This window comes from Portunus trituberculatus, chromosome 38 (assembly GCF_017591435.1).
Source record: "Portunus trituberculatus isolate SZX2019 chromosome 38, ASM1759143v1, whole genome shotgun sequence".
Lineage (NCBI taxonomy): Eukaryota > Metazoa > Arthropoda > Malacostraca > Decapoda > Portunidae > Portunus > Portunus trituberculatus.
Window position 1 is genome coordinate 28,144,997 of NC_059292.1, and position 13,363 is coordinate 28,158,359.

Consider the following 13,363-nt stretch of genomic DNA (forward strand, 5'->3'; position numbering starts at 1 on the left):
CTGCTTGACAATAATTTAGTTATTGAAATTGAAGTTTTTTGCACACAAATCAAGCTGCTTGTGGTTATTTGAGATCAAACTAATGAAAAATGATTTTGCTTTTGCTTCTATGTTAGCAGAATTAGACAAAGGGTGGCAGCAAAATTTCCTTCCAAAAGACCTAAGTGTATTAGGCACTGGCAGTTGCTACTCACCTACAGTATATTGTTCTTGGGATTGTCTTCAAGAAGTTGGAATGTGCCTTCAAGATGCAATAACAAATAAATGCTTACAATAACATGCTGTTTTGACTTACAGATATATTGATGATCAGTTTTATCTCATTGTGGGAAGCAAGAATGTTCACATGCTCATCAGAGGATCTTGTGATATTGATCAGTATGAAGGATCCAGATATGTGTATGCAAAGGTCAGTCATAGAACACTCTTGTTTCTTATATGCAAATCATGATTAATATTGAAAAATAGTTACTTATTGATTTGATCTATTAATGCAAGATTAGTATCCTGTTCTTTCCAAAGCCAGTCATTTCTCTCTCTTTTTTTTTTTTTTCTAACTTGCAGTCTCATCTTGTGAGTCTTTTCCGTTTTTCATTTTTTTTATTTATTTATTCATCAGTTTATTTAATTTTGTTTATTGTTGTTTTTGTAATATTGTCAGTGGAAATAGTAAGTGAATGCTTCAGTGGCCATCTTATATGTACACCTATGTAGGTACTCTATCTTGTTATTCTCTTGAGTTGTCTGATACCTGTCTTGTGGGTCTGTCTAATGCTTCAAAATACCTGTGTAACCATTACCAGAATTAGCTCAAATTTCTTACACTAACCACTAACCACTGAACCATCCAGTTGTAAAATTGTGTGCGCTTCATTTCAAACAGTGCCAACACTACATAATTCATTATTGCAGGCTATTGCTGCGACTGTTTGTGACACCCTAGCATCCTTAGATGCAAGGAAGCGACATCTGCTGCTTAGTTTCCTCCACCACACAAGGTGTACACTGGTGGGTGAGATCCTGCAGGAAAAGAGCCAACACATTGTAAATCTAAGCCACCTGACCAAGCCACAGGTGGTGATAATAGCTATGACACCCACTTACACCGGATGTCAGGAGAAGAGCCTCTTGGCTGTACCACCTCACCATCTGCTTGACTTCTGCTGTGCTCTGGGTCTGCGCACTGTCACCTACACTGTCATACCTGTCACTCAAGCCATGGACCAAAAGGCACTGGTGAGCAGGTTACCCATTATAGGAGTACAACTACTTGCTGCTCTCTCTCTCTCTCTCTCTCTCTCTCTCTCTCTCTCTCTCTCTCTCTCTCTCTCTCTCTCTCTCTCTCTCTCTCTCTCTCTCTCTCTCTCTCTCTCTCTCTCTCTCTGTGTGTGTGTGTATTTACCTACTTGTATTGTACAGGGTTCAAGCAGAGCTCATAGTGTCCTGTATCCATATCTCCATTTGTGTGTGTGTGTGTGTGTGTGTGTGTGTGTGTGTGTGTGTGTGTGTGTATTTACCTAGTTGTATTGTACAGGGTTCAAGCAGAGCTCATAGTGTCCTGTATCCATATCTCCATTTGTGTGTGTGTGTGTGTGTGTGTGTGTGTGTGTGTGTGTGTGTGTGTGTGTGTGTGTGTGTGTGTTTCACTGTTTGATCTGCTGCAGTCTCTGACGAGACAGTCAGACGTTACCCTACGGAATGAGCTCAGAGCTCATTATTTCCGATCTTCGGCACACACCACACATTGGGACAACAAGGTCACAACTCCTCGATTTACACGTGAAAGGAGACACACCCAAATATCTCCACCCGGCCGGGGAATCGAACCCCGGTCCTTTGGCTTGTGAAGCCAGCGCTCTAACCACTGAGCTACCGGGCGTCTGTGTTAGTGTGTGTGTGGATGTTTAACCCACAGTGACTACAGTACTAGTATGAAACCTTGAAACATGTGGGAATGCTGGTCACAGAATGAAATGGTAACTGAGTGTATATTTCAGGTAAGAAGAAAAATAGACAGTGAAGGAGAGGTGTTCTATTACCTAGACAAGAATGATGATACCATTGGCCTGGTGAAGGTGAAGACAGTGTGGTATGTTATCCTGAGAGCACTGCGGGAGAAGGCTGTGTACTCATTCACTACAGGAAAAAAGAAGTCACACTGGGACATATCAGATTGTGTCAGATCAACCCACAAGCGATTCACCGAGATTCAGAAATGGCTCAAGTTTTCTGATGAGTATCTTCATAGCTGGCAGGTAAGTCTATTACTCTCTCTCTCTCTCTCTCTCTCTCTCTCTCTCTCTCTCTCTCTCTCTCTCTCTCTCTCTCTCTCTCTCTCTCTCTCTCTCTCCAAAAATCCGATTAACATGATCTATTTCACATTAGCATATAGAAGTTGCCAAATGCACATATAAACACACATTCTTCCTCAAAGGGCAGTTAGTGATTTAGTTATGAGTGGGTGCTGTTATGCTCTCTGCATTAGCAGCCCTCAGAAAGCCAGTGAAATTTTCAAAGTCAGTGGTGGCTGTACAGTATTTACAATGCATATTGAGTTAAAAATGTTCAGAATATAAGAAGCTGACAAGTATGACAAGTAAGAATTGCTGCTGTGAGATTGATGTACTTTTTAATGAATACTGGAGATAATCATTGAGGTTGACTATTTTTTATCATCTTGCTTGCTCTCTTAACTCATGTGCATTTTTCTCCATGTATTAGCTTATATTTTGACTGTCTCATTGCTATGATATTTTGAAATATTGGTCTTAATCTGGTCTTGAGCCAAATCATGAGGTCAGAAGCTTTAAGAATCAAGCCAAGATTGCACCAATCATCAGATCTCGATACTGTTCTCAAGATCAAGACTAGTTTAAATACATACAACTCTGCATATTTTCTTTAGCATCTTTGCATCATCAGCCAAAAAACTTGTATAGTTGCTTCCTTCATCTATGATGTAATTTATGTACATCATTTTTACATATTTATGCATATTAATTTGTTGATTTATGGAAGGATTGGAGAAAGTTGATAGAGAGGACCTGAAAGTGTGGGACGAGGGAACCACAAGAGGGCACAGGAAGAAATGGGAGGAGGACTTAGGCAAGAATGACATCAAGAAGCACAGCTGTCCATGTAGAACTATTCAAGTTCAGAGTGTATTGGTCAGAGAATTGGTTGAAGCAACAACAATGCATTATTTCAAGATGAAGTTGGATATATTTTAAAATAATGGAGGTAGGACAGCACGAGCATAGCTGCCTTTCCTTTTGTCACACAAACACACAAGGAAATATGGATAAAAAAAGATATGAACTTAGAGGAAACGGAAAAGGAGAAAGTGCTAAGAAGTGAGGCTAAGGAAAAAAAATGACAAAAGGATAGAGATAGAGAAGAAGAATTTTTACTGGAGGGTTCTGGATATGAGACTAAAGAAGTGGTTCTTAAGGAAAAAAGAGGAGGTCGTGGAGGAGGCAATAAATTAAGATTGACTTATACTAACATAGATGGTTTGTTATCAAGTGTATTGGAAGTTTGGGATTATTTGAAAGAGAAAAAGCCAGATATAATGTGTATCATTGAAACAAAACTGAAGAATGAGATACTTGTCAACTTTAAAGAGGGAGGATATAATACCTGGAGGAAGGACAGGAAGGATAAAGGGGGAAGAGGAGTACTAATAATGGTTTGTGATAACATTTGTGTGGAGGATGTGCAGTATGGAGAGGACAAAGTGGAAGCATTGGGAGTAACAATCAGAACAGAAGATTTGAAGAAGAGAAAAATTATAGTTACATATGTTCCACCAAAGACTAATACATGGGGATCAGAAGAGCATAAAAATATGCAAAGAGAGATGATAAAGTATCTGGATAACATGATAAGAAGAGATAGAAGAATACTCTTAGTTAGAGACTTTAACTGTAAAAAAATAAACTGGAAAGAGATGAAAGTAATGGACAATGCTGGGCAGTGGAGTGAGAGTGTTACAGATGACTATGGTTAATACAATGGACCAGTGGGTAGAAGAGTCAACAGGATACAGGGGGGAAGAGGAACCATTGTTACTTGACCTAGTCTTCACAAAAAAACTGGAGTCCCCTCCAATCATACAATACCTTAGTCCAATGGGAAAAAGTGATTATGTGACATTACAGATGCAAATGCAGGAGGAAGATGAGATAAGATACAGAGAGGACTATAAAGGAGAGAGATTAAATTATGCAAGAGCAGATTTTGAAAAACTAAGGAGTTATTTTGCTGATATTGAGTGGAGTAATATTATGTGCAGGAAGACTGTACAAGAGAAATTTGACATATTCTTACAGGAATACAATGAAGGAGTAAAAAAGTTTGTTCCTGTTTAAAGAGTTCAGAAAAAATTACATATATGGTACAATGCTAGATGTTTCAAGCAAAAGAGGCAAAGGATAAAACGTGGAAGAAACTTTTAAAGCAAGGAAATGACTTATAATAGTTGGCAGTACAAAGATACTAGAAATGAATATATTAGAGTAAGGAGAGAGGAAGAAAGTTTGATAAGGATATAGTGGATAAAAGCAAGGATGAACCAAAACTTTTCTACAAGTTTATAAATGGCAAAACAAAGAATAAGGAAACAATTGAAAAAATAATTAAAGAAGGAAAGACATACCAAACAGAAAAAGAAATGTGTGAAATAATGAATGAGAGCTTCAAAACGGTATTCATTGAAGAAGATGACTTCACAGAACCTAATTGGACATTGAATTGCCTAGGATTACAGGAAATTGCAGATCATAAAGAGGATATTGGAAGATTACTGGACAAGTTGGAAGTCAGGAAAGTAATGGGGCCAGATGGTGTATCAGGCTGGGTGTTAAAAGAATGTAAAGAGCAATTACTGGAGCCAATATGGGAAATAATTAAAAGTTCAATAAATGTAGGGAAAGTTCCACTAGGGTGGAAGAGAGCCAACGTAATACCGATATTTAAAGGAGGAAAGGCAACTGAGCCACTAAACTACAGACTAGTATCACTTACAAGGGTCACAGAGTTATGTGAAATAGTTATCAAAGAAAAATGGGTTAAATTTGTAGAAGAGGAGCAAGTCATATTGAACAGACAATTTGGGTTCAGGACAGGGCGGTCATGTGTATCAAACTTATTAAGCTTCTACTCCAGGGTTATTGCAGGACTTGAAAGCAGAGATGGATGGGTAGACACAGTATATCTGGACATTAAAAAGGCATTTGATAAAGTCCCTCACGGAAGACTTCTTTGGAAACTAGAGAACATAGGATGACTGCGTGGAACCTTGCTCGAATGGACAAGAGATTATTTGAAGGATAGAGAAATGAGAACTGTGATCAGATATACATACTCATCTTGGAGTAAAGTAACTAGCGAGGTGCTACAAGGGTCAGTGTTAGCCCCCATTATGTTTCAAGTTTATGTAAACGACATTCACATTGGGTAAACAGCTATATGAATTTATTCGCTGATGATGCAAAGTTGCTAAAAGTTATCAAAACCTGAGAGGACTGTATACTGCTACAGGAAGATTTAAATAAGATCTATGAATGGAGCAAGAAGTGGAAATTGGAATTTAATGCCAAGAAATGTCACATAATGGAACTAGGAAAGAGTAAGAGAATACCAGTATTGAACTATCTGATGGGAGAGGAGCAAATAACTAAGACTAAAGAGGAAAAAGATCTTGGAGTGATCATACAAGAAAATCTGAGCCCTGATAAACACATAAATAAGATATTTGGACTATCATATAGGATGCTGACTAATATAAGAGTGGCATTTCATTATATGAATAAAGATATGATGAAAAAAAATCATCACAAGCATGATACGCCCAAGACTGGAATATGCAGCAGTGGTATGGTCTCTGAGTTCTAAAAAAGATAAAAGAAAACTGGAAAGGATACAGAAAATTGCTGCAAAGATGGTGCCGGAATTAAAGGATCTCACATATGAAGAACGACTGAAGGAAATGGGACTGCCAACCTTACAAGATAAAAGAGAACACGGGGACCTAATAACAATGTATAAGATAGTAAATGATACTGAAAAGATAGACAAAGAAGACCTGGTGCTGTTGGCAGAAGAGGATGGAAGGACAAGAGGACATGAAAAGAAGATCAGGATGAGGCAGTGTGTGAAGGATGTTGGAAAATACAGTTTTCTACACAGATTGGTGGAAAAATGGAATGCATTGGATAATGGAATTGTTGCAGCACATAGTGTGCATAACTTTAAAGAAAAATGAGATAATTGGAGACAGGACACTATAAGCCCCGCTCAAACCCTGTACAATACAACTAGGTAAATACACACACACACACGCACACACACACACACACACACACACACACACACACACACACACACACACACACACACACACACACATACACACACATAAAGAGGAAAAAGATCTGGGAGTGATCATACAGGAAAATCTGAGTCCTGAAAAACACATAAGCAAGATATTTGGATTGTCATATAAAAATGTTGACTAATATAAGAGTGGCATTTCAATATATGGACAAAGATATAATGAAAAAATCATCACAAGCATGATACTGTACATCCAAGGCTGGAATATACAGCAGTGGTGTTGTCTCCAAGCTCTATAAAGGATATAAGAAAATTGGAAAGGATACAGAAGATTGCTACAAAGATGATACCGGAATTAAAGGACCTAACATATGAAGAACGACTGAAGGAATTAGACTGCCAAGCTTACAAGATAGAAGAGAATGTGGGGACCTAATAACAATGTACAAGATTGTCAATAGCTTTGAAAAGATAGACAAGGAAGACCTGGTGCTGTTGACAGAAGATGGAAAGACAAGAGGACATGAAAAGAAGATTAGGATGAGGCAGTGTGTGAAGGATATTGGAAAATACAGTTTTCCTCACAGAATAGTGGAAAAGTGGAATGCATTGGATAATGGAATTGTTACAGCACATAATGTGCAAAACTTTAAGGAAAAATTAGATAAATGGAGACATGGAGACAGGACACTATGAGCCCTGCTCGAACCCTGTACAGTACAACTAGGTAAATACACACACACACACACACACACACACACACACACACACACACACACTTCCCCATTGGGGAAGAGTGATCATTTGGATATGGAAATGCAGATGGCAATAACACAGCGAAGGAGAGAGGAGACATACATGAGTGAAAGATTGAATTATAGAAAGATGGACACAGGAAATTTAAAAAAACTATTTCAGAACATTAGATTGGGAGGAGATGTTACAAAGCAGAGAAGTGCAAAAAAAATATGAGATTTTTATGAAATATTATAAAGGAGTTATGAAATTTGTACCAAAGTATAAACCGAGAGAGGAAGAAAGAAAGGATTGGTTTAACACAACCTGTGCTAAGGCTAAAGAAAAGAGAGATGTGGCTTGGAAAAGATGGAAAAAGAGCAGGAATATACTAAATAAGGAGAATTATAGAGTGGCAAGAAATGAGTATGTGAGGGTAAGGAGGGAGGAAGAAAGAAAATTTGAAAAAGATATTGTAGACAAGAGTAAGGAACATCCAAAATTGTTTTACAGGTTCATAAATGGTAAACTTAAAAAGAGAGAGTCCATTGAAAGATTAAAAGGAGAGCAAGGGATAGTAGATGACCCTAAGAATATTGCGGAATTGCTAAATACGTAATAGGTTTCAACAAGTATTTACTAAAGAAACAATGTTTGTAAAGCCTCAGAATGTAGAAGGAAATGTGTACATGGATGACATTAAGATACCTAAAAAGGAGTTATATAAATGTTGGAGGAACTTAAAGATGATAAAGCGATGGGACCAGATGAAGTTTCAGGCAAATTATTGAAGGAATGTAGAGAAGAATTGATGGATCTATTATATGATATTGTAAGGGGCTCATTAGATACCGGGGAAGTACCGGTAGAGTGGAAAAGAGCTGAAGTGGTGCCCATTTATAAGGGAGGCAGTAAAGAAGAGCCTCTTAACTATAGACCTGTGTCTTTGACAAAATACAAGAGAGAGAGGGATGGATGGACTGTGTATATTTGGATTTAAAAAAAGCTTTTGACAAGGTACTGCGCATGAGACTGCTATGGATGATGATATGATGAAGATATGATGAAGAAATTAATTAGACCAAGATTGGAATATGCTGGGGTGGTTTGGTCCCCTTATAAAAAGAAGGTTATAAGGAAATTGGAGAGATTGCAGAGAATGGCAACAAAAATGGTACCGGAATTGACAGAAATGACCTATGAGGAGAGATTAAAAGAAATGAATTTGCTTACCTTGGAACAAAGAAGAAAAAGAGGAGATTTGATACAGGTTTATAAACTGTTGAATGGTTTAGATGAAGTGGATAATGAACAAATGATGTTGAGAGAGGAAAATTCAAATAGAACTACAAGATCGCATAGTAAAAAGATAGCCAAGGGAATATGCTTGAAGGATGTGAAGAAATATAGTTTCCCACAGAGATGTGTGGAGGTGTGGAATAGTTTGAGAGAGGAGGTGGTGTCAGCGAGGAGTGTGCATAGTTTTAAAGGAAAGTTGGATGTGTGTAGATATGGAGGCGGGCCACAGAATATGATACCCAGGCCCTGTAAAATTACAACTAGGTGAACACACACACACACACACACACACACACACACACACACACACACACACACACACACACACACACACACACACACACACACACACAGATAGATGGTGTAGTGGTAAGAACTCTCGACTCACAATCGAGAGGGCCCAGGTTTGAGTCCCAGGAAGCGGCGAGGCAAATGGGCAAGCCTCTTAATGTGTTGCCCCTGTTCACCTAGCAGTAAATAGGTATGGGATGTAACTCGAGGGGTTGTGGCCTCACTTTCCCGGTGTGTATTGTGAGTGATGTGGTCTCAGTCCTACCTGAAGATTGGTCTATGAGCTCAGAGCTTGCTCCGTAATGGGGAAGATTAGCTGGATGACCAGCAGACGACCATGGTGGTGGTGAATTACACACACACACACACACACACACACACACACACACACACACACACACACACACACACACACACACACACACACACACGCACACACACACACACACAGGATAAAGAGTTTATAAAACTGAGAGAAAGGATAAAAAAAAGTGGAAGAAAACGAAGCTAGGCTAAGAGCGGAAAATGAAGAACTTAAAAAGGAAGTAGCTAACTACAAAAAGTAGATGGAAGAAGGACTCGGTAAAGCCAAGAAAGAAAAAGAGAAGCTGAAAGATCTAGTAAACAAGGAAGAGGAAAGAGTACAGAACGTGATTAAAAAAGAAGTACAAGCATGGAGAGTCCAAGATAAGAAAGATAAGGCTGATTTTCAGGAGGTGATTCAAGAACAACTTAAAGAAAAGAAGAAAATATGACAAGCAAAATGATAGGAGTCCTCAAGACAAAAGAAAATTTAGTTAGAGAAATTGCAGAAAAAAAGAAGAGTGTAGTCGTATTTGGAATAAAAGAAAAAATATAAAATATAGACCAAAAAGAGAAAAAGAAGAAATGAAATCAGTCAAAGACCTACTGAAGAATCTAAACGACGAAGATAGGCAGAACTTGGAAGAGGAAGTAGAAGAAATAAACAGAATGGGACCATATCAAGAAGGAAAAACGAGACCAATTAAAATACTACTAAAATCACAAGCAGCAACAGAAGAAATATTATATAGAACAACAAAACTTAGAGAAACAGAAGGCTGCAAGGATATCTATATAAAGAAAAATAGAAATGAGGAAGAAAGGAAGAGATACAATGAACTGGCAGCAGCAGTAAGGGAAAAGAATAATGAAAGGTCAGAAGAGGAGAAGTCATTTTTTTTGGAGAATTCTAGGAGACAGGATAAGGAAATGGTATATAAACGAGAAGGAAGAGAAAAAAGTGGAACAAGTTTAACTAAAAATGATAAAGGCAAAAGACTAAAAATGATGTATACGAACATAGACATGGTTTTATCAAGTAAACTAGAATTAAGAGATTACATAAAGAAAGAAAATCCAGATATTGTATGCCTGGCTGAAACAAAACTAAATAAGGCAATTAAAATAGACTTGGATAATAGGTATAATGTATGGAGAAGAGACAGAGTGGGTAAAGGAGGAGGAGGAGTCATGATTATGTTAAGGAAGGAGATAGTGATAAACCAAGTGGAATGTGGGAAGGAAAAGCAGAAGTATTGTATATTAAGATGCATATTAATAAAAAAGAGTTAACAATCATTGTAACATATGTGCCACCAAAAACAAATTCATGGACCAATCAAGAATATAAAGACATGATAGATGACACAATAAGGAGTCTAATGAGAATCGTTAAAGAAAGGAGAAAAGTGATATTAGTAGGAGATTTCAACTGTAAAGAAGTGGACTGGGAAAATTATGAAAGTGGTATGGGGAAGAAGCCTGGGAGAAAGATTCTTGAACCTAATGATAGACAATATGATGGACCAGAGAGTAAAGGAATGCACAAGATTCAGAGGAAACGACGAGCGAGATTGGACCTAGTTTTTACAAGGGGTATACAAATGAATGATGATATAAGATATAAGTGCCCATTGGGAAAGAGTGACCATGCAATATTAGAAATAGATATAGAAGAGGAAAGGAAGATAGAGACGATTCATACAAAGGAGACCGATTAAATTACAGAAAGGCTGATATTGAGAATCTCAAGAACTATTTTAAAACGTAGACTGGGAGGAGATGGAAAACTCAGACAATGCAAGACAAATATAACTTATTTTTGGAAATATACAAAACAGGAGTCAGGAAATATGTCCCGAAATATAGACCTAAAGAAGAAGGAAAGAAAGATTGGTTTAATGCAAGGTGTGCTAGGGCAAAGGAGAAAAGAGATGGAGCATGGAAACGGTGGAGGAGAAATACAAATCCAGTAGATAAGGAAAACTTCAAGGCAGCGAGAAATGAATATGTTAAGGTGAGGAAGGAAGAGGAAAAGAACTTGAAAAGACATTGTCGAAAAATGTAAGAGCAACCAAAATTGTTCTATAGATTCATAAATGGAAAAATTAGGCAAAAGAAACAATAGAAAGGTTAAAAGGAGAGAACGGATGGTGGAAGACCCAAAAGTATGGCAGAACTATTAAATAAAAATTCCAGGAGGTCTTTACTAAGGAATCCAAATTTGAGAGGCCACAGGGTAATAGAGACAATCTATATGAAAGAGATTAAAGTAACCAAGCTTGAAATAAAAGAGTTAATGAAGGAACTGGATGAAGAGAAGGCAATGGGACCAGATGAAGTCTCAGGCAGAATACTGAAAGAATGTAGGGAAGAACTAGCAAGTCCTATATACAACATCATAAAATGCTCAATAGAAAATGGAACAGTACCAGTAGAATGGAAAAGAGCTGAGGTGGTTCCCATATATAAGAGCGGAAGGAAGGAAGAACCTTTAAATTACAGACCGGTATCACTAACTAGTGTAATATGCAAGATGTGTGAAAGAATAATAAAGAAACAATGGATCGAGTTCCTTGAAGACAACAAATTAATATCAAATAGCCAATTTGGTTTTAGAAAAAGATGGTCTTGTGTAACTAATTTATTGAGTTTCTATTCTAGAATAGTTGATAGAGTACAAGAGAGAGAGGATGGGTTGACTGTATTTATTTGGATTTAAAAAAGGCGTTTGACAAAGTGCCACATGCAAGATTACTATGGAAGTTAGAGGAGAAGGGTGGCTTAAAAGGAAGCACATTGAGATGGATAGAAAATTATTTGAGGGGGAGAGAAATAAGGACGGTAGTTAAAGATATGAAGTCCAAGTGGAGAGCAGTAGAAAGCGGAGTGCCACAGGGGTCAGTATTGGCACCAATACTTTTCCTCATTTATATTAACGACGTGCCAGAAGGAGTGAACAGCTACATAAATCTGTTTGCAGATGATACAAAACTGTGCAGAGTTATAAAACAAAAGGAGGATTGTGAAATACTGCAAGAAGACCTAAATAAGATCTGGGAATGGAGTAAAAAGTGGGAAATGGAATTCAACGTGAACAAAAGCCATGTCATGGAAATGAGAAAGAGTGAAAGATGACCTGTGAGAATCTATAAGATGGGAGATGGAGTAGAATTGGAGAAAGTTAAAAAGGAAAAGGACTTAGGAGTGACGATAGAAGAAAACAATCAACCAGTAAGCCATATTGATGGAATTTTTAGAGAAACATATAATTTGCTGAGGAATATTGGAGTAGCATTTCACTACATGGACAAAGAAATGATGAAGAAATTGATAAGTACTATAATAAGACCCAGATTGGAATATGCAGGAGTAGTGTGGACCCCTCATAAAAGAAACACATAAGGAAATTGGAGAGCTACAAAAATGGCTACAAGAATGGTTCCAGAATTTGAAGGGATGACATATGAGGAGAGACTAAAGGCTATGGATCTACCAACCCTGGAACAAAGAAGGGAGAGAGGAGACCTGATACAAGTTTATAAATTGATCAATGGAATGGACCAAGTGGATAATGAGAAACTGATCCTGAGAGAAGAATATGACATCCGAAGCACAAGATCGCATAGTAAAAAGCTGAGAAAGGAAGATGTCTGAGAGATATTAAAAGATATAGTTTCCCGCAGAGATGTATTGAGATGTGGAACAGTTTAAATGAAGAAGTAGTGTCTGCAACGAGTGTGCATACTTTTAAAGTAAGATTAGATAAGTGTAGATATGGAGACGGGGCCACACGAGCATAAAGCCCAGGCCCTGTAAAACTACAACTAGGTAAATACAACTAGGTAAATACACACACACACACACACACACACACACACACACACACACACACACACACACACACACACACACACACACACACACACATATACACTCTGTTGACACTGTGCTGACAAGACTTGCTGAGCAGCTCCCAGGGGGAGCACTTCAGCAGGCATTGGAACTTGACATATGTATGGGGGGGAGGGTAGGAGGTCATTGGGTTCTCCTGTTTCCATGATAAGTAAGTTTTTGATTGTATAGATGGAAAAATGGAGAGAGAAATGGAACTGAGTGGTGCGGCTAGATGTATGACATCAAAACAAACGACATCTTGTGAAAATCAGCGATTTATTGAAACACCTGTTGGACTGAGGAGACTGACTGAGGATAATATGGATAAGGACTTTTCTGGATTTAGAGATGAAAGAGGCAATAAGGTACATGAAAGAAATGATGTTGAGTTTAATGGACAAGCAGGACAGACTGATAACAGAAAAAGAGTTGAGATTGAGATTAGTTGAATGTGAGAAGGTCAGTGTAATCAATCAGGGATTAAGGTAGGAGATACAAGAGA

At 37.9% G+C, this 13,363-nt stretch overlaps 1 protein-coding gene across 1 annotated transcript in view; it reads left to right on the forward strand.

Moving 5' to 3' along the window:
• LOC123514706 overlaps positions 1 to 13,363 on the forward strand; it is a 32,357-nt gene that overhangs the window by 8,104 nt on the left and 10,890 nt on the right. Inside the window, exons 5-7 of the mRNA XM_045272770.1 lie at positions 298 to 409; positions 913 to 1,236; positions 1,998 to 2,255. Coding sequence (XP_045128705.1) covers positions 298 to 409; positions 913 to 1,236; positions 1,998 to 2,255 — 694 coding nt within the window. The remainder of the gene's footprint in view (positions 1 to 297; positions 410 to 912; positions 1,237 to 1,997; positions 2,256 to 13,363) is intronic.